Source organism: Hydractinia symbiolongicarpus, chromosome 15 (assembly GCF_029227915.1).
Source record: "Hydractinia symbiolongicarpus strain clone_291-10 chromosome 15, HSymV2.1, whole genome shotgun sequence".
NCBI classification, from domain to species: Eukaryota; Metazoa; Cnidaria; class Hydrozoa; order Anthoathecata; family Hydractiniidae; genus Hydractinia; species Hydractinia symbiolongicarpus.
Genome location: NC_079889.1, coordinates 9,097,450 through 9,120,340, shown reverse-complemented (window position 1 = coordinate 9,120,340; position 22,891 = coordinate 9,097,450). Strand labels below are relative to the sequence as shown.

General features: G+C 33.7%; 2 protein-coding genes across 2 annotated transcripts; both read right to left on the bottom strand.

Annotated features, from left to right (window-relative positions):
• Positions 1–11,539: 11,539 nt before the first annotated feature.
• Positions 11,540–13,048, bottom strand: LOC130628948 (uncharacterized). The gene is made up of 5 exons (XM_057442014.1): positions 12,946–13,048; positions 12,731–12,785; positions 12,408–12,635; positions 12,016–12,096; positions 11,540–11,901 (listed from the first exon to the last, which is right to left on the bottom strand). The coding sequence occupies exons 2-5, from the start codon at positions 12,783–12,785 to the stop codon at positions 11,612–11,614; spliced, it is 654 nt and encodes a 217-aa protein (XP_057297997.1). The 5' UTR covers positions 12,946–13,048; the 3' UTR covers positions 11,540–11,611.
• Positions 13,049–15,837: 2,789 nt separating this feature from the next.
• LOC130629124 (RNA polymerase II-associated factor 1 homolog) lies at positions 15,838–17,437 on the bottom strand. The gene is made up of 5 exons (XM_057442228.1): positions 17,332–17,437; positions 17,120–17,174; positions 16,791–17,024; positions 16,390–16,470; positions 15,838–16,275 (listed from the first exon to the last, which is right to left on the bottom strand). The coding sequence occupies exons 2-5, from the start codon at positions 17,172–17,174 to the stop codon at positions 15,986–15,988; spliced, it is 660 nt and encodes a 219-aa protein (XP_057298211.1). The 5' UTR covers positions 17,332–17,437; the 3' UTR covers positions 15,838–15,985.
• Between the last annotated feature and the right edge of the window lie 5,454 nt (positions 17,438–22,891).

Below are 22,891 nucleotides of genomic sequence, written 5' to 3'. Positions count from 1 at the left end.
TTAGGATTATCTTTAAAACTTTAAACTTGCAACACAACTTTGTTTTATTAAGAAGAATCATTTTGCATAATTTGGACACGTGCTTAATCCGATTTCCCGATTTTGTCGGATTTTACCTAAAAATCGGAAAAAACCGGATTTTCAGGCACTTTTTTATGCGTTTTATGCGTACACGTAAAAACCGGAAAATATGTTGAATAACTTTTATTTAGCTTTCAGAAACTTCAAACAGAATGTAAAAATTCGCCCTGGAACAAAAGTAATTAAATTTTAAGCAGATAGTGGCATTTTTAACAAATTTCAAGCTTCTGATGACGTCACAGAAAATATGCTGACGCAAGCAAAAATTTATTGCAGCTACTTTGTTCCTTTTATGACGTACTATAAGTGTGCCAAATTTTATTCAATTTAAAAAACACTATGAAAAGTTATTGAGGGAGGGGGGGGGGGGGCGGATTCCGCCCCCCGCGGTCATAGTATGTTCTAAAAACCACGGACCGAATAGGGTTAAGGTTTCTGCAACAGAACTGAAAATAATCATAGCAGAATATTTTTGTTGTCAATTATGGCTATCGTTATGGTTATCGTTATGGTGGTTTTTGGAGAGACGGGGGCTGATATTTCATGAAATTCTTTCAAACATATCAAATTTTAACAAGTAGAAAAGTGCGTTACACAGCCTTGACACGTATTTTATTCAGACCTTATTTGACATATTTTAATCACGAGATTTGGTCTTATTAATATTTCCGGCCATTTATGTTGTGTTAAAATTGAGTCAAAATCCCCATGATTATAAAATTTCAAAATGATCTGATAAGATTTACGTTTTGTTCGAATGACATTCTAACACTTATTCGAATAACTTAAGGCCTCTTACACATGCAAATATCACACATTTGAGCCGGTTAAGACCTGATTTACGTCAAATAAAAGCAAAAAACAAGCTGCTAATGTCATTGGAATCTGTTAAAGTCCTAAATACATGTCGCGTGGTTCGAGTTATAGAGAGTAAATACGCTGAGGGACAAAAAAATTGTTCGAGTTAAGGAGGTTTTTGAGTTATGGAGGTTCGAGTAATAGAGAGTTTCTAGAAGAGTTTATTATGAAATCTCCGCCGTGCCAGCAAAATTGTTCGAGTTAAGGATAGATTCAGTAATAGAGTTATAGAGAGTCCACTGTAGTTATAAAACATAGTTACTTCTGAACTTTTATAGTACTTAATATATTATATTAGGATTTAGAAATATGTTTATTTCTGTCCCCTCGCTTAAGGCGGTTCCCCTAGAAAAAATGTCCAAATGTTAAGAATTGTCATTTACCTGTTTTCTGACAGCAAATTCATCTTTCAATACCGTGGCAAGTAGTGCTTATGACAAATTTCGGTTTTTATTGCGCATTCTGGCACTTTTTCCAACCAATCGCAAATATAACTGCATAGCAACGCCCATAGCAACCTTTTTCACATTTTTAAACAGCTTTTTGGCCTCTCCATCGATGTTTAATTCTTTGCAATAGCTAGATGATACTTTAGGGTCTCCTAAGGCAATATATGACAGTTCTGAATATTAAATGTGGTGTTCCACAAGCATTCAGAAAGCTGTCTTAACGACGCACCCTCCGAAGTGAACTCGTCAGAAACAAGAATCGCGAAACAAGTATTCTCAAGATCGAAGCACACACGCTTTACAATTTCTTCTGTAGATGCACGCAATAGTACCACCTAGTGTTTAAATGAAACCGATTTTTAAATCGAAGTTTTGTCTTTCAGTTTTTTGTCGAGATATTGCCTTTCCTTCGTCCAAAAAATACCGCATCAGTTCTCTGGAAGACGAGTCAGCCTTGCGAAAATGCGCTTCACTCAATCCATACGCGTGACCCTTGAGGAACATATGCGGCCAAATAGTCGCTTAAAATAAAGCATATGATTCAGTTATTTAGTTAGGTCTCGAGCAGTAAAATGTCATATATTGCCTATACTTTTCCTAGCAACGGGTAACCATAGCAATCAACTGCCACACACTATGACATCCTCATCAAATATCTTCTTCAGAAAAGACAAACCTCTGCGATATAGTTTTTTTTTCTAGGGAACCACCTTAAAATTTATTATTTAGATGCCACAAAAGCAGTTTTATGTTTGCGTCTCCTGTGAAAAAATCTCCTCAAACTAAGCTGTAATATGGCGAAGAATTATTTTTCTGTTGTTAAGAACTTGCGCACGCAGGGTTAAATTCAATTGATAACAAATGCATTATAAACTGTTTTTTTTAAACAGCACAACAAAAACTAGATTCCCTAGATTCCTCGTTTTCATTTTGCCAGGTCGTCGATGATAGATAGCTCGATGACGGTAATTTGATCGTCGACACAAAACAGATTGGCGACGGTAGTATGACATTTGTCTTAAGACGGATCGACGACGATAATGGGATCGACGACGATAATGGGATCGTCGAGGAAACACTGATCAGCGACGGTAGTAGGATCGTCTTCACAAGACAGATCGGCGACGGTAGTAGGATCGTCGTTGCAGAAATGTTTGACGACAGTAGTAGGATCGTTGACGGAGGACAGATCAACAACAGTAGTAGGATCTCGACGTGGGGCAGATCGGCGACGGTAGTAGGATCATCGTCGCAAAACAGATCAGCCACGCTAGTGGGATCGTCGACAGTAGTGGGATCGTCGACGGTAGTTGAATCATCGACGTAGGACAGATCGCCGACGTAGATACACAACCCGTAATGGTGTGGGTTCCACATAAGTTTGAAAGATTTATTGCAGTTATGATGCAAGTAGAAATGTTTGCGTGAAGTTAGAAAAGAGAGCAATTTTGGGAGATGGAATACAACATACCAGATTTTTTATTTGCACTGGATTCGTTTCCATTTTTAATGTTGTCTTTATGTTTTTTTAACTGGCATTGATTCGTCTACTTCGTCAATGTCATTCTCACCACCATTTTCATCCAATTCGTCTTCCCCATCCTCATCTTTCTTCTCATTGTCCTCAGCAGGATCTTCTCTGTCATTTTCATTGGGATATTCGACTTCGTTATCTTCAGCAAGGTCTTATCCTTCTCAACCGCGTTTACTTCTTTTGGAAGGTCTAGTTTGAAAGCGTCGTCGTTTATGGGTTCATTCTCAGTCGTTTTTTTCTTTCTTAGAAAAAAAGATATAATAAAAAAAATAAAAATATTAAGTAGATTTGTTTCACCAAGTTTCACGACATACCAACCGAAATTGGTATGTCGTAAAATATTGTGAAGTAACTCACCTGGGAACAGAAAGGCAAGACAACCAAAAAGCAGAAACAACTGAAATAACTTCATTTAAAAATAACTTTAATTAAAAGAAATTTGGGTTATTCAAAGCAGTATTTATAACGGTAAAAAAAAGATAAAAATCCAAAGAAAGAACTTGCACTAGCCCGCTTTGTATTTATAAAAGTCAATTAAACTTCAAATCAAAATTCTGCTCCATTTAAGCGACTTGCGTTGCGGACTTGTCTGATGTTGTAAATACCGTAAATTCTCTATTAAACGCCTCCCCTAATAAACGCCCTCCTACTGAAGTATGGAAATTTGTGATAATATTTTTTTGACTTGTGATAAACTTCTAGAGTCTTATATTCGTCCTTTCTCTTGCTCAGCTGCTTGTCCAATACCAATGAAAATTTTTCATTGGAGGTGTAGATTAAGTTTCAGAAAAGACTATTATACCATAAAATAATTTTTAAATAAACGCCCCTCTCTTATTTACGCCTCCCTCAAATAGACGCCCTCCTCAAGATCAAAAATTAAATGAACGCCCGGAGCGTTTATTAGAGAATTTACAGTACATAACTTACAGCTCCTATATCATTTAGCAATTAAGTTATTTACAAAAAATTATTTTCTATTAAAATCCCTTCATCTTCTTTGTTCGAAAGTAGTTTTCATAAATTGTGTTGGAGAACTTATTAAGCATTGCCAGAAACGATCATTATTATTATTATATCATTATTATAATTATTATTACACAACTTAACCTTGTAAATTAAGATAAAAGTAAGATAAAACGCTTTTAAACTGCTATTCCATTTATGCTTTTGTCGCCAGGAAATGAGCTACATCATTCAATGGATTTTTGTTTTCCTAGCTAAACAGGAAAATATTGAATTTGTTATGGGGTCATACCCCGCGTTTTATTGATAAAAAAACTTATAGGAACTTATGCAAAAACATTAGAAAACCACCTAGAAAACAATATTTCCAATCGTCCTAAAATACCCACCAACCAAAATCGTTTTCTAAGTTGTTTAATGTTTCATAAGTTGTTATTAGGCATAACGAAGCGAGATTTGTCTCATTCTAATGAATAAAAATTAGACAACATGATAGCTCATTGATCAAGGTTTCAGAAAAGCCACTGTAATCAACCAAACTCAATCAAATTGTTTCAATCCAATAACAATTTAATTGAAACTGAAACCCTGATCATCTCAAATTGGGAACTTTTTTTTATGCATTCACCATGAAAGTAATTTTTTATATATTTATGTCTAGCTAGCTAGCATGATAGACTACAGCATATAAAATTCATGAAAAACTCGAAAATTTCCCCTAACCATGGTTGAAGGAATAGTAGCTTGTATGCATATGATTCTGAAAGTGTAGTTACTCCAGAAACATGTTGAAAGTTTAAGTATGTATAATGTCACTGGTCATGATATTGTAGTTTTACTCATTTGAACACGACCTTGCCATTTCCTGCCACTATAGACATTTTTTTATGTATTTTTTAAAAAGGTAATGCCCGCCAGGTTAGAAAACACCCTATTGTGCTATATCACATCAACTAATCCTGAACAGACATGATTGAACAAATGATAATTTCATATGTGTGTTCTGACCTGGCTTGTTATCTTATTGATTAAATCTATATAATAATACGCCAGTTCCGTGTGTCTGTAACAGACAAAGTGGATGTGTTGTTTTTTCGAAAGAAACAGCCGCCGTAACATGTCACTTTTGCTAAACATTTATTTTTGTTCTGTCTTTTGTAAAGTCACGGTTAATTTATTTTATTGTTCTCCTAAAAACCTTTGTGTAATTATGTAAACTTTATTACACAAAAGTCACGTAATTAATTTTTATTATTCCCTTAAGCACGTGTCTATTGTTATATGAAAAACATATGGGTTTTATTTATTCCCGCTTGAATGGAATTAACAACAAAACGTTTTGACAAAAGAACAATCAATTTTATGGTTAATTTCGCTCACTATTTCGCTGTTTTTTTATTCGGTATCTATAGTGGATTTTTCAACGGGACTAAATACTAGTCTTCCAATAATCATTCAGAAGCTTTTTGTCGACTTCCATACACATTAAGTCATTTATAAAAAAATCTTCCAATGTCTTGCTAAAATCCTCCTGTATAAATTTATCTTGTTTGAAACATTGATTATGATAATTTACTTAATTTCTGCGAAATAATAGGATTTCATCCTTTTTTTGGAATATCACAATACCTCATATTATGTTGATTGTGATCCTGTACTCAATTTTTGCATAATAAATAGGGAAAGTTTCATCTTTTTTTTCCAAAGGTGATAATTGCTCATACTCAGTTGATTACGATTTTAACTAAATTTCTGCGTAATAATAGGATGCATCATTTTTTTTAATAAATTGATACAGTAAAAGTTGTTTGTGCATGTCTTTCATGATACGAATTATATTTTTTCTGAATTTAATCAGTTGCATTTCATTTGTTCCGAAATATTTCCCAACAAAATTTGCAGGGTTTTTAATCCCTTTTCAATAAATACAGAAAAATGTTTTACTGCCATCGATTGTAATTGGTGTTACGTTTGCATGAGACATTTTGTTACCGCTTAAAATTATCCGTGTTTGTTTATAGAATATCAGTTTTTTCCGCGGTAAAGGAAGCCAGAGATACCATTTTAAATTTTTTGTTTACTTCCCGTTTTCAAATAGTGATTGGCCAATAAACAGCGTGTCACGTCATTTTTAACTCGTGCAAAATACTCGCGGCAAGTTCATAACAAACTTTTGGTCTTGTAAAGTTATATTTTCACGTCCAAACCAGAGCTTTTTACACGTTTAAAAGTCTTTCAATAACCTTTCGAATTATTTATTCTATCCACAACTAGATTTAAATTGATGAAACGTGTAACTTGCTTTGCATAAGTCTGATGGTGTCACTGAAGTAGGGGATGTTTTTGAAGGGACTTGACACAAAACTGGCTATGTTGCATACTTTTTCGGTTACCTTTATTGTTTAAAAGTAGAGGAAAGATACCGAACAAATTAAAAGAATCATTTCCAAACTGAGATTAGCCCTAAAACGTGATTTCCTAGATTTATTGGGCATTTTTTGTCATGGGTAGTGATAAAAATGTCACATTTTATCCAAATTCAGGCATTTTGTTTCGATTACGTCCTCAATGTAAGCGAGATTAGTATTGGGATAAACAACCTTATTTTTACAAAAGCGGCGCTTTTTAAACTTGTTTACTAATGCAAAATCCCAAAATTTAGTGTTTTAATTCCTAACTTTGAAGGCTATCTGCATAGTGTAGATAGAGCTTTACGAAGTCCAAGCGTGGAAAGGTGAGAACCATGGTCACTTTTACTAAAATGAATAGTCCCAATGACAAAAAACATGTTTTTACAAACTTTTTTAAAAAAAACTTTGAGCGAATTTTTAGCGTTCAAAATGGGGGGGATGCGCCTTAACAAACCTTATCCTTCTCTTTTCTGCCGCTGCTTGAACTATTTTTGGAACTCCCGTGTTTTTTATAAGGCATACTTTAGTGTTTATACTTGCGGGAGAATTTGTTACAACAGAAAAGTCTGAAACTATTTCGGGACTTGAAAATAAAACGACTGGTGGTGGTGAGCTTATTACATTACCACACGTTTCCTGCTTCATTAACTTCTCTTGAAGAAACTGTAGTACGTGAAACATTTGTATTTTAGCACAGTGTGGTACACTGCCTGACCTAGGTTACATCATCTTCGTATGTTTTATCACAAAGTTCTTGCGTTTATCCCGAAGATGTTTTTATTGACTTTCCGAAAAATAGAAAATATGGCGTTTTTCACTAACTAGTGTTAGTCAAAGCCACAGAGCATAAGAAAGGAGACAGGGTCGGATTAAGTGTACGTCAGCGCCGTCACGCGACTGACATAATTTTTACTAAGAATCGTAAAAAATTATAGGGTATTCTGATCCCGCAGTCCCTGCGACCGTTGAGCTTTATTTTACAGACTTTCCTCTTCTGTGACTGATTTGATAAATACGGCAAAAAGCGACTGACATCCGAAGAATTTTCCGGAAAATTGATTGGTTTGACCCATATTTACGGTATTCGAGGTGCGATTCAGCCTGTATTTTCTTTTAATTTATCAAAACTTTCATAAACCGATGCCGTGTAATTAATGTTTCGGACCAAACGAAATCAATAAGTGGTTTTTTTCCCGACTAAACAAAAGCAATCAAGGGCTTTTCGGACCAAATTAAAGTATGCAAGACTAATAAGTAACCAGGCATGGTGACTCACGCCATGTGTGCTGCAATGAGATGCAATAATTTTTTAAATGTGCAAGAAAGATACGTAAAGTTATTACATTAAATCAAGTCTTTATGTCAAAAATATAATTAGAGTTGCGTAGCTATAGATATTGGAACATATGTAGCTAGCTAGAAAACCAGCTAGAAATTTCAATGCAGAGTGGGTTATTTTTTAAAGTTGTTGTTGTTGACCAAAAACTTAGGCAGTTCTGCAATTGCTTTATGGTAAGAAGATAATGCTTTATTATTCCTGTTATCTTAAACACTTGTAAAAGCTAACAAAAGCACCATGTAATTTTCATATGAAAAATCCTTTTATACTTAATTCTTAATTTTCATGAGATAGGCCCAGAAGAGCACACGTAGACTGATAATAACTTCCTGCAGATGTTAATAGCTTACTACTTGGATATATCATTTTAGGAATTTTGATATTAGTACAAGTCTGAATTTTTAAAAAAAATTAATAATTCCTAACCAATTAGTCAAAATTTTATGTGGGTAGTATGGCATACTTTTTGCTAATGGTAAGAGTCCAATAACTTGTGCAAAAATTGAAACAATGGCTTAAAACTTGATATGGTATAGTTTTAGACGAGATTTATGAAAGAAAGCCCAATATACATTGACCCACCATTGTAGTTCTTAAGTTTTTTAATTTAGGCATTTTTGGGGATGCCGATAAGACATTTTTTATAGCATATCTGTTTTAACACAGATACAAGTGCAAAAACCATTAAAAGCAATTTTCGTGGTTAAAATAAGTCAGATAGGAATTGATAAAACTAGTTTAAGCCCAAATTTTTTAACCAGTTCAAAGAAATTGTAAAGTACCGGAATGTTCAACTTAAATTATGTTAGTTCAAAGGGTATATCTGTTTTATTCTGTCGTACTACACCCCACATGTTGTATAATGCAGAAGTTAGTTTCGACAATTTACTTATTTCCTGGGATTAAAGTCACTGGAAATTTGTTTGTACAGCTACATATCCTAGCTACATGTCGGTGACAATACACCGGTTGATGTGCTGCAACATTCTATAATTACGGCTTTTCCTTTACGCTGAGGTATATATAAAATAAGAATTCTGTTTTACTTTCTTGCTAAGAAAAGCGTCAAAGTAATTCATTTATTTTTTCCATTTTACATATGATAACGCCTCTTTGTACAATTAAACTGGTATAACACAATAGAACTTGTGAGGAATGAAGCTGTTTTTACTTGTACTATCAGGCTTGGTTTAATTTGTTTTGGTAGACTAGTTGCGGTAGCATGGTTAGTACTCTGAACACAGAAATTTTGCCACCTTTCGCTAAATACTTTAACATCAAAAAACAAATTCCTATTTTCCTAGCTGTGGTGCAAAGTGCTAAGTTGAAGCTGTATTTACATCATTTAATGCTAAAAATACTTATGCTCAGTTTCATATTCTGTTTTGTCTGCAAGGTGTTGATGAAGAATGTGATGATAATTTTAAAGCCAACCACTTTTGTAATTATGGTTAAAACAATTCAAAAAAGTAAAAACAAAACACCTTTTTTAATAAGCTTACTGCGCATAAATTTCTTTTGTCTTTCTTTATGTTATGTCAATTTATTTTATTTAATTCCCTGCTTCCCCTACTTCAGCCTACTTTAGCATATAGCAGACTGTTCATGTCTGGCATAGCTAATATTACGTTATTAGGCATTTCCTAGACATGCTGACGAGCCCTGATATTGGGCGAAACAGTCTTAAAATATATGAATTTAAACCGTTGTTTTTTTATTTTTCCTACGTTTTTTGGCAACCCTTCACAAGATAGTTTGTTATTTTGCTGTCTATTCGAAACTTAAGAGTAAAAAAAACGTCTCTAACAAAGCTGATAATTTGGACATTATTTAGGCCGTTTATAGTGCTTAGAGGCTCAAAATAGCTAAAGTTTTCGCGGCTGCGCCTCACAACCACCATGGGGGTTCACAGTGCCCCCATAAACCCCAGCTGTTCTGGGAGCAGCCAATTGCTGCGCTTTTTTTTTGCTTCGCAAAAATGTGACTAACTGGAAACCTACTTTATTATACCATTACCATTTTTGCCTAACAACCCAACCTGTATTCAACATTGTTAAGAACATGTTGAGTTATCTTCTGATCTGAATGAACTAATTTAGCGTCAGAGTCTACATAATCAAGAAAAGAAAGCCAAAGTTAGTCTTGTGATTTTATGATTTTTAAATGTAGATGCTGACAGTTTGCGTCGTAAGTTGTCTTTGTTGACAGTTTGTATTTACAGCAGCGAACAAAAGTACGAAAAAAATAATTTAAAATACCTTATCAGTTATCAATATAGAAAGTATTGTGGAGAGGTTGCCAAGGCAAATGCGTTAACAATGGCAAGGAAAGGGCACGGCAAAGGCAGGCAAGGAAACAGGAAGACGAGTCAGCAAGGCAGGATTAGGCAAGGCATGGCAGTTACAGGCAAGTAGGCAGGCACCAGAAAAGACATGGGGAAAAAAATACTGCAATATAATTAAGGCAGTTAAGCAAATATATATGAACAAACTTAAAAAAAGTTTAATACCGTTTAATTAATTTAATCGTAGCTATATCCGCTTTGCATCGTCTAATTAATCGGTCACCTTCATTTTTTGTACATGTTTGTTTTTATAAGAAACCAGTTTATAAGAAGCCCTAGGCTCAGAAAAACCAAATTTTTAGAAAACTCCAACATTAAGAAACTTTTATACATATAGCTAATGTACAACAGAAAAAATACGTACAATACGTATAGCTAGCAAATGTTGTTCATATATATCAAAACCATACTCCAAACGGTTGAGCTCGAGAATTGCCGACTCGGGTTTTTATTACACAAGCGAGTCAGTCTGTAGACGTGAACATAACATATTTTTTATGGCGGCCCTAAAAGGTGTAATTAATCTTTCGAAGGCTTTGCATTAGCTAGGTAGAGGCACTCCCCTACTCTCCGCAAAAACAGGATTTCTTGAGAACAATATAAGATTTTTATTTTTAGTAGAAAGAATATTCTAGTAATCTTAGATAGGTTTCCCATATTATTAGCAAAAATATTTTTTTTAAATATTAAAACTCAAAGAATGTCCCAAAAATCAAGAATTGAATAAATGTCTTCCACAATATCTCTGGAATAAAGCGAAAACCAATGTAATGGTCTACAAGTTAGACAAATATCTGGGATAAAAACGGATTTTGGTGTTGTCCGAACTTTATGTATTTTTTTTTTTAACAAAAATCTATAAACAAGCATTTAGAGCCATCATGAACCATTAAATTTAAATGAGTAGCTATTAACATTCTTTTAGGTCCAGAGACCAGAGAGATAATCGTAGATAAAATATTGTTCTGTCCAACAGTGATATTGGGGAAAATGTGGCAATCCAATAAATAATTTCTCTTAGCTGTCTATTTCATGAATTCCAGCTTATAAAATAGGTAAAGAATTTTTCCACGGTCGGAATTGCTTAGTCTTTTTTCGCAAAGCAAATATCTGATGGCAAAAGTAAAAAGTTAGAAATACAGGGGAGGGACTATTCCAGAGAATCCAGGGAATAATGCACTAAACCAGTGGTACTTGTTCTTTACTCTCCATTAGGTACAGTTGGTATTGAAATCTCCTGGCGCCCTGTTTTCTATTATTGTATGTATTTTGCAACAAACAACTTGTTTCCAAACATGTTAAAAAAATGCTTGCCTCTTAATAAAGAAAATGAAGATCGCACTGCGTAGAATGCACTCGTATGGAAACCTACCTTTAGGTATTATTATTTGCTTTTTGACTTTGACTACAGACGGTGCGTTGGACGGGATGGATAGCAATTGTGAAGGGGCGATTGTACGTTACTGAAGAATGAATCTTATTATCTTACTACAAATATATTCTCTACAAGCCGATGTTTTTTTTTGCCGGGGACGTGGGAAAATTTATTAAAAACAGTTGTCTTGAAGAGTTATACATTATTCATGATATTTAGCTACATTGGTATATGCTCTTTTAAGAATGGCGGTTTTAACCAAATTTTCGTAAATATCGTCTACGATAGACAAATCGGCGACGGCGGCGGTAAGACCGTCTACGGACAAATCGACGGCGACGGTAAAATCGTATACGGACAGATCGACGGCGACGGTAATATCGTCTACGTACAGATCGACGGCGACGGTAAAATCGTCTACGTACAGATCGACGGCGACGGTAAAATCGTATACGGACAGATCGACGTCGACGGTAATATCGTCTACGAACAGATCGACGGCGACGGTAATATCGTCTACGAACGACATATCGCCTCAATGGATCTAAATAATAATAAAAAATGTTAGATAATGTAATATTTTATCAGGTAGAAATTGATTCTAAAAATGTGCCACAAGTAGTAATGTAAAACCTGCAAAACGTTTGTAAAAATTTACCTAATTTTGCGGTGGAAGTGTCTTCAGCTTCAGCAACTCCGTTTTTAGTTAAAGCCGGTACTTCTTCCTCATCTTCTTTCACTACAGAGAATCAATAATGTTAGTGGATTTAGTTAATTATTTGTTTCCACAATTGTTGATAGTCTGATGATGTACTTATTGGACGAAAATCTTTACTTATTGTATATTTTAACTTAAAATTTTTTAATTTTTTTTTTTCTAATTATAACATAGCTGATACCTAAACTAGAGGCATCTATGAACGCTAGTTGATTTGAGTTATTATAGGATGAATTGCCTAATTCATCCTTGCCATGACTGTAAGCTAATAATGGTAGATATTACACAAAAAACATCCAAAATGTGAAAATTGTCCTGAAAAGGGTACACACCATCACTTGGTTCTGCGACATCAGTTTCATCTTTTTCTTCCTCATTTTCCTCGTCTTCATCTTCATCAGCGGGCTCTTCCTCATCCCCATCCTCATCCTCCTCTTCGTTGTCCTCAGCGGGTACATTCTCTTCTTCTAGATCCTGCTCAACAGCTTTCTTCTCTGTTGGAAGGTCTAATTTAAAGTCGTCGTTGTCAGCGACTTCATCTTGGATTGTTGTTTTGTCTTCTGTTAAAAAAAATTAATGAGATTAATTTGCATTTTGTCAAAGTTGGACCGAAAATACTCGTGATAGCTATGTTAACACTAAATTAATAACTAACCAGCAAATAGAATGGCAACGAAGCCAAAAAACAGGACCAAATGAATCAACTTCATCTAAAAAACAAAGTAACTAAATGAAGAAAGATTGCTAAAAAACTAAAAGAGAAAATTATAAATTAATTGATGTGTAATAATAGTTATTTCTCACATATCCCACTATAAGTTAGTATATGACACTTGGCCAGCACACCACACTAAGTGATTTCAAGCTTACCTTGCTACTACTCTGCTGTTATCAGGGTAGTGTTCTGCTTTCCGACTGTTTAGTGCGTGCCATTTTACCCTTTTTATACAACTCGTACGAAACTAAAAGTTATTAAATAACCCACATAAATTATGATTGGTAAAAATAAAATGCTTCTAAATCACTAAAGCATCCATTATTTCAAAACAATTAACTTCCCTAGCTATATTTAAAAGCTGTTATTTTTATTGCAGGAAGGCTTTTAAAATAAAATAAAAACTCTTCCTCTTTTCGCTTAAAATCAAATAGAATCCATCTTCTGATAGCATTTGACAACGATGTTGGAGAACTAATTGAAATACGCAAACGACATATCAATCATTAAGCTATAAGCGCTCTGTAATTCTCCTCGAACGACAAGACAACCTCAACGAGAATAACTCATTCCTTTTTTTTCAAAAATTTTTATTCAAGTACTACGCCAAAATAGTCGTTATATTCTAATATTGTGGAATATGTTTGTTTGGTAAAAAATTGCGAACAGATACATCAAAAAACATAAAATATAAACACTTAACTTTTACTAGTTCAAAAGTTATTTAAAAAACTGCAGATTTTTTCGTTAGTTATCTTTGAAAATTTCTGTGTTATTCGAAACTGAGCTTCACATGTCTTCCGACTAAGCCATTCTATGCTACCATATGTCACACGCTATAAAATAGCATACATATTACGGTATAGTATATGATTCAAAAATTAGTCCTGTGGAACTACTGCGTTTGACTGGCGTTAGTGTTCACATTAAAATTAATGAATTTTAGGGCTAAACTTTTGTTTTTGCGTTTCAAACTGGTCATACTTTTTGTGCGATTTTTGCTAGCAATTTTTATAGAGATTTGAGTTGCAAACAACATTTCTTTCCTGTTGGATTTTTGACGATACAAACTTCTCGATTTTTAAAAACAGCATATTCCTTCGCGTATTTTGTCGCATGAATCAACATAGTCCTCCGTAAGCAGAACTAGCTTGTTTCATGTCTGTGTCACGCATAGCTTTTCACTCTCTGTATGAAAAAGTAAACGGAAAATAAACGGAAGTGTACAGTTTTGAGGAAAATAACACAACAACTGGTTACGTGACAAGGAACTAACTGTGTTACTGTTTTGAACATTAGAATGTTCTTTTGGCAGTGAAAAATGTGGTCAATAAAATATGCAGTAACTCATATATTTAATTACGTGGTCAATAAATATGTTATTTGCATTTACTTAGGAATGGTATGACGTCAAGCACTTCATACTTGCAGTCTAAGCTATTATGCAAAGCATACATGAACTGTTGTGGGTTTTTTTATCATCTAATAATGAAAGTTTTTGCGTCAACGAATATTCATTACCGCTACTTTTCGATATCGAGGTCCCCTTTTGTCCCCTGTCTGTGAACAGTTGTGTAGTTTTGGTGATAATCACTGCAGTTTACGATTGTTGTCCCATACCATCGCTTGTCTTGTTCGATTTTTGTGGAAATATAGTTTCAGAACATTCTATGTAAAATTCCATTCTAGCCCCTTCAACTCTGTTTGGTTAACAGCTAATTTATGTATAAATTTGACAATAAAAAGATCAAATTAGGAAAAGCGTTATTCGAAAGTATTTTTCTTGTGCAAGGGACTTTGCTATGTGCCACTTCACAATTTCATTTTGCACAGTCTCGTGATTAGAAAAAGCGCACCAGCCACTTGTAAGCTACACGTTTGTGAATTAATGAATTTTGCATAAAAATTTAACTCCTGAATTATCCAGGTCTAGCAGTTTTTTTAATTTTTTTAGCAAGTGTACCCTTTACAAAGTATAAACTTGCTTATGAACGCATCAAAGATAGTATAAAGCAAATCAACAAAAGTTATTACACCAACCAAATGATAAGTCCTTTATTTATCGCCATATATCGGCTACACATAAAGATATAATTATTATTTTTCTCTATGGCCTATAACACTATTTTGTGTTTTAAATGTTCGTAAATTGCATGACGATTGCATAAATTTATTCCATTTAAATTTTACAATTTTCTGGTATTATAAACTAAGTAAAATCAATCTGCGATAAAACTATTTTGATCGCCAAAAACGCGAGAATTAGTATAAAGGATAGTTAGCAGTCCATAAAAAATCCACGGGTTTGCAGATCTTTTCGTTTCGAAGGCTTTGCATTAGCTAGATAGAGGCACTCCGCTATTCTCCACAAAAAACAGGATTTCTTGAGAACTATATAAGATTTTTATAATTAGTAGAAAGAATATTCTAGTAATCTTAGATAGGTTTCCCATATTATTAGTAAAAATATTTTTTTAAAATATTAAAACTCAAAGAATGTCCCAAAAATCAAGAATTGAATAAATGTCTTCCACAATATCTCTGGAATAAAGCGAAAACCAATGTAATGGTCTACAAGTTAGACAAATATCTGGGATAAAAACGGATTTTGGTGTTGTCCGAACTTTATGTATGTTTTTTTTAACAAAAATCTATAAACAAGCATTTAGAGCCATTATGAACCATTAAATTTAAATGAGTAGCTATTAACATTCTTTTAGGTCCAGAGACCAGAGAGATGATCGTAGATAAAATATTGTTCTGTCCAACAGTGATTTTGGGGAAAATATGGCAATCCAATAAATAATTACTCTTAGCTGTCTATTTCATGAATTCCAGCTTATAAAATAGGTAAAGAATTTTTCCACGGTCGGAATTGCTTAGTCTTTTTTCGCAAAACAAATATCTGATGGCAAAAGTAAAAAGTTAGAAATACAGGGGAGGGAGTATTATTACTTGCTTTTTGACTTTGACTACAGACGGTGCGTTGGTCGGGATGGATAGCAATTGTGAAGGGGCGATTGTACGTTACTGAAGAATGAATCTGATTATCTTACTACAAATATATTCTCTACAAGCCGATGTTTTTTTTGCCGGGGACGTGGGAAAATTTATTAAAAACAGTTGTCTTGAAGAGTTATACATTATTCATGATATTTAGCTACATTGGTATATGCTCTTTTAAGAATGGCGGTTTTAACCAAATTTTCGTAAATATCGTCTACGATAGACAATTCGGCGACGGCGGCGGTAAGACCGTCTACGGACAAATCGACGGCGACGGTAAAATCGTATACGGACAGATCGACGGCGACGGTAATATCGTCTACGTACAGATCGACGGCGACGGTAAAATCGTCTACGTACAGATCGACGGCGACGGTAAAATCGTATACGGACAGATCGACGTCGACGGTAATATCGTCTACGAACAGATCGACGGCGACGGTAATATCGTCTACGAACGACATATCGCCTCAATGGATCTAAATAATAATAAAAAATGTTAGATAATGTAATATTTTATCAGGTAGAAATTGATTCTAAAAATGTGCCACAAGTAGTAATGTAAAACCTGCAAAACGTTTGTAAAAATTTACCTAATTTTGCGGTGGAAGTGTCTTCAGCTTCAGCAACTCCGTTTTCAGTTAAAGCCGGTACTTCTTCTTCATCTTCTTTCACTACAGAGAATCAATAGTGTTAGTGTGTTTAGTTAATTATTTGTTTTCACAATTGTTGATAGTCTGATGATGTACTTAGTGGGCGAAAAGCTTCACTTATTGTATATTTTAACTTTTTTAAACTCTTTTAAAGTTTTTATTTTTTCCTAATTTTAACATAGCTGATACCTAAACTAGAGGCATCTATGAATGCTAGTTGATTTGAGTTATTATAGGATGAATTGCCTAATACATCCTTGCCATGACTGTAACCTAATAATGGTAGATGTTACACAAGAAACATCCAAAATGTGAATAATTGTCCTAAAAAGGGTACACACCATCACTTGGTTCTGCGACATCAGTTTCATCTTTTTCTTCCTCATTTTCCTCGTCTTCATCTTCATCAGCGGGCTCTTCCTCATCCCCATCCTCATCCTCATCCTCCTCTTCGTTGTCCTCAGCGGGTACATTCTCTTCTTCTAGATCCTGCTCAACAGCTTTCTTCTCTGTTGGAAGGTCTAATTTAAAGTCGTCGTTGTCAGCGACTTCATCTTGGATTGTTGCTTTGTCTTCTGTTAAAAAAGATTGATGAGATTAATTTGTATTTTGTCAAAGTTGGACCGAAAATACTCGTGATAGCTATGTTAACACTAAATTAGTAACTAACCAGCAAATAGAATGGCAACGAAGCCAAAAAGCAGGACCAAATGAATCAACTTCATCTAAAAAACAAAATAACTAAATGAGGAAAGATTGCTAAAAAACTAAAAGAGAAAAAAATAAATTAATTGATGTGTAATAATAGCTCATTTCTCACATATCCCACTAAGTCAGTATATGACACTGCCAGCACACCACACTAAGTGATTTCAAGCTTACCTTGCTACTACTCTGCTGTTATCAGGGTAGTGTTCTGCTTTCCAACTGTTTAGTGCGTGCCATTTTACCCTTTTTATACAACTCGTACGAAACTAAAAGTGATTAAATAACCCACATAAATTATGATTGGTAAAAATAAAATGCTTCTAAATCACTAAAGCCTCCATTATTTCAAAACAATTAACTTCCTAAGCTATATTTAAAAACTGTCATTATTTTTATTGCAGGAAGGCTTTTAAAATAAAATAAAAACTCTTCCTCTTTTCGCTTAAAATCAAATAGCATCCATCTTCTGATAGCATTTGACAACGATGTTGGAGAACTAATTAAAATACGCAAACGACATATCAATCATTAAGCTATAAGCGCTCTGTAATTCTGCTGGAACGACAAGACAACATCAACAAGAATAACTCATTCCTTTTTTTTCAAAAATTTTTATTCAGTACTACGCCAAAATAGTCGTTATATTCTAATATTGTGGAATATGTTTGATTGGTAAAAAATTGCGAACAGATACATCAAAAAACATAAAATATAAACACTTAACTTTTACTAGTTCAAAAGTTATTTAAAAAACTGCAGATTTTTTCGTTAGTTATCTTTGAAAATTTCTGTGTTATTCGAAACTGAGCTTCACATGTCTTCCGACTAAGCCATTCTATGCTACCATACGTCACACGCTATAAAATACCATACATATTACGGTACAGTATATGATTCAAAAATTAGTCCTGTGGAACTACTGCGTGACTTGCGTTAGTGTTCACATTAAAATTAATGAATTTTAGGCCTAAACTTTTGTTTTTGCGTTTCAAACTGGTCATACTTTTTGTGCGATTTTTGCTAGCAATTTTTATAGAGATTTGAGTTGCAAGCAACATTTCTTTCCTGTTGGATTTTTGACGATACAAACTTCTCGATTTTTAAAAACAGCATATTCCTTCGCGTATTTTGTCGCATGAATCAACATAGTCCTCCGTAAGCAGAACTAGCTTGTTTCATGTCTGTGTCACGCATAACTTTTCACTCTCTGTATGAAAAAGTAAACGGAAAATAAACGGAAGTGTACAGTTTTGAGGAAAATAACACAACAACTGGTTACGTGACAAGGAACTAACTGTTGTGTTACTGTTTTGAACATTAGAATGTTCTTTTGGCACTGAAAAATGTGGTCAATAAAATATGCAGTAATTCATATATTTAATTGCTTGGTCAATAAATATGTTATTTACATTTACTTAGGAATGGTATGACGTCAAGCACTTCATACTTGCAGTCTAAGCTATTATGCAAAGCATACATGAACTGATGTGGTTTTCTTTATCATCTAATAATGAAAGTTTTTGCGTCAACGAATATTCATTACCGCTACTTTTCGATATCGAGGTCCCCTTTTGTCCCCTGTCTGTGAACAGTTGTGTAGTTTTGGTGATAATCACTGCAGTTTACGATTGTTGTCCCATACCATCGCTTGTCTTGTTCGATTTTTGTGGAAATATAGTATCAGAACATTCTATGTAAAATTCCATTCTAGCCCCTTCAACTCTGTTTGGTTAACAGCTAATTTTATGTATAAATTTGACAATAAAAAGATCAAATTAGGAAAAGCGTTATTCGAAAGTATTTTTCTTGTGCAAGGGACTTTGCTATGTGCCACTTCACAATTTCATTTTGCACAGTCTCGTGATTAGAAAAAGCGCACCAGCCACTTGTAAGCTACACCATTGTGATTAATGAATTTTGCATAAAAATGTAACTCCTGAATTATCCAGGTCTAGCAGTTTTTTTAATTTTTTTAGCAAGTGTACCCTTTACAAAGTATAAACTTGCTTATGAACGCATCAAAGATAGTATAAAGCAAATCAATCTGCGATAAAACTATTTTGATCGCCAAAAACGCGAGAATTAGTATAAAGGATAGTTAGCAGTCCATAAAAAATCCACGGGTTTGTAGATCTTTTCGTCACAACAAAGTTTGCTTATCAAGTGTGTGCAGAACTACAGTTTTATTGCTCGCAGCATAAGACAAGGATTGAATCTTAGGCGGTTCTCTAGTTGAGTGATTGCTGTGCTTGCAGGACTTTCGTTGCTCAAATAAGAGATTTAAATGCGCTAGGACCACCTTCGCGGGACCCTCGTTGATAGCAGTACCAATAGCAACTGAAGAGGCTATTCATTATTTCTAAAGCTTTTGGCACCTTGTAAATTTTTTTATTTTGATCCAACGTATTGAAAAGGATTTTTCCTATATGCACCCAAAAAGCTGAGTGTCACATTAAAAGAGTGTGTCAATATTTCGGTATCTCAATGTGTTTTTTTTTTAAAATAAAAAATTGCCAGATTTTCTCCATTCGGGTTAATGCACTTAGAATTTGTTTTTGCCCCAATGTTCACAGATGGAATGTTTGTACTCCGTAAAGAAGAGACTTTATTGTGACTCCAACAAAACATGTGATGACAGACAGGTTCTGTTTAACTGAATATTTGCATTTCTTACCATTCTCTAGTTGTTAACCGACATTTAACATATTGTTCTACTGATCACTAGCCTTGTTGTACATGGAGAATATATCGAGACCGCAAACTGTAGAAATTGAAAAACCGTCATAACCCTAGTAACCTTCGTAATGCAAAACATACCAAAGAAAACTACTTAGGATAAAATGCACTATCCAGGACTTTAGGCTTTGTTTTATGCTACACTAAAATTATTGATGAATATAATAAAAATATGCAACAGGCTTGTCTGTTTTGGAATGAATGAAGATATTTTTTATTATTTTCTTGCTGAGGTAGTCACAAATCATAAGGAAGTCATTAAATCTTTAATTTTAATTACTTAGGTAAGACACAATCAATTCTGAATAGTATAACGATCAAGATACCTAATGAGTAATAATGTATTAATAACAGTATGTCTCAGTAAAATACATTTGCTAACCTCAATTGTCCAGCATTTGGTGGAGAGAAATTATTCAATTCGTAAAAAGTGTTAATTTTATTGCGAGTAGACGATCATTTTATGTTTGCAAAATATTAACACAATATTTTTATTTTGGATTAACGCTATCCACGAAATGATTGATCCATAAAATAGTTTTTTTTGTTTTGCTTAGATATTTTTACAACTGTGATGTCATTGCTACAAAACAGGTAATTTACCTGAAAAGTGTTTGAAGGCGAATCTAAATTACCATAACGACTATTCGTAATAAACAGATCAGATTGTAAATCTCTGCGTTGCATACATAACAAATGATAGCTGTTGATAGTTAAGCCAATTGGCACGAAAACTTATTTTCTTCGGTCAAAACAAATTAAAGTTTGTAATCGCATCTTTTTTATCTCACGTAAATCACTACTTATGAAATTAGTGCAATCAACACCTATTTTTTTAGTGTTAATTCTTTACGTGAGAAATGGAGTCTGACAGCCTGTGTATTATAAACGCGAAAAACTGATTAAATATAGACCAACTTCTGAACATATATATTTTCCAAATTTGCAGTGCTTTGAAGCTCATTGTTTAAAACATAACAAATAACACTATGAATGTTGTTCACTTTGCTTGCTACTCCAATTAAATCTGTCCCTTCATATTTCACATACATTTTGCAAGATAAAACCCCGGATTTATTGTCAATCAAAGTCGAGATTTTTGTTTTGGTACATAAACCTAATAACTGTGTGTACTGATTTTACACCATTGTTCTCAATGCAGCGTTAAAACGGGAGTTTTGGTTGTTGTAGTTGGCCACTTTAATTGAACACTTTCTTTACCTGAAAATTGCAACAATGTCAAAAAAGTGATCAGTATCACCATATTTAGAGCTATACGAAGTTATATAAGCTATATAAAGTTTGAGTTAAAACATTATTTTAAGTAAATGAAAAAAGGCGAAGATGTTTTTGCAGAAAGCGGAAGTTTTTAGATGTATAAAAACAGAATGTGTAGAATTTCTATAGTGGATCATAACAAACACATTAAATCAACTAATTGGAAAGTTATTGCTTTGTCAAATGTTATTTCCCTTAATGATAAAAATAATTGCATTAAGATTCGTAGCAAAACACCACTTGACTGAACATCCTCGTTCCCAGGGATTTTTGCCTTTTTCGTAAGACAGGAGACGGCGATACCCTTGCGCATTTTGTGATAACTACTATAATAACAAACAAATAAACATCAAAAATAAGATTATTGACTTATGATTGGTCTTTAAAATCAACACTGTCATCGTGAGCATTTATTCAGCTGCCAAGCCGTGCGCAGTTCGCTTCTCCTTTAATAGAGTTAGGCACTTCCTGGGTAGAAATTTTGTTTTGCGAACTGGTCATTCTTAATTAGATTTTTCTATCCAATTTCTGGAAAAAGTCAATATTTTTGTGGCGTGTTGAACATATGCCAAAAAAATGAGGGAATGAAGAGGAGGGAGAAATAGTATCTGGCTATATTCAAATATGATAAGTCAACAACCTTTTGTGTAGGTTATTCTTGTAGCAACTTGAAAATCTGTAAGATACAGCGTTAATTAGACAATGCAGTCTAGTTAATAGGTATGTACGGTTTTAACAAAAACATGGAGTTTCATAACGATACTTATCTTAATTCTCCCCAGTCTTTTAACGACCTTACATTTAACAATGTCCTGATCTGTGCTTAGTACAGAAAGTGAGTATTTATTTAATCAGTGTACAGTGTAGTTTGAAAGTACAAAGCATAGCATATTTTTTATTTGATAAAACAATATTTTGTTCAAAACATACAATAAAACTCAACAAAGAAATAAAACTCATCTCTTCTGCACACCAAGGAACCAGTATTTTCAGTCTTCTTCAAAATGTTGAATGAATATTGAATGAATAAACAAAAAAACACTCGCAGATATAGTTGGTTTATAAATAATAAAACAAAAATTGGAGTTACAAATTGGTGCAGAATATACCCAATTTCTACTAATTATTGCGCAGATTTTTTTGGGAAATAACAATATTTTAAAAAATAGTTTTAAGTTGATGAGTCATCATTCTTTTTTTTTTCACGTAAAATAATGCACAAATACTTAAATTCAAACCAAGCTAATAATTCGCTTGCTTTATATATTGATTCATGCAGTCTTTTGCTGATAAGGAGTAATGACGCAGACAGACAACATTGACCATTTTTTAATACTTCATCTAGCCATTGGTCTCGCATTTTCGCACCGCAATAACGCGACAAGGCATTACTTTTACTGCGTTATCCAGTGTTATCTCCATTTCGTGTGGAATGCGATGAACAAGCACTTTTTTATTTTGACATCTACAGGCATACCACAAAATGTTCTTCATTATCTGAAATGACTTTTTAATTATCTCTGGTAGATAACGAAACGATTAGATCAGTTTTAATTAAGCATTTAATAACGGGAAAGAAAGTTGTGAAGGAAGTTTTTAGCAACCAATATTTAATGATGTTTTAGAAAATGAAAATTGTGCAAAAAAAGAGGCAATTAAAAATTTACTTAACCACTGAACACATACAGAATTTTCACTTTATTTTTTTTTAACGTTTCTC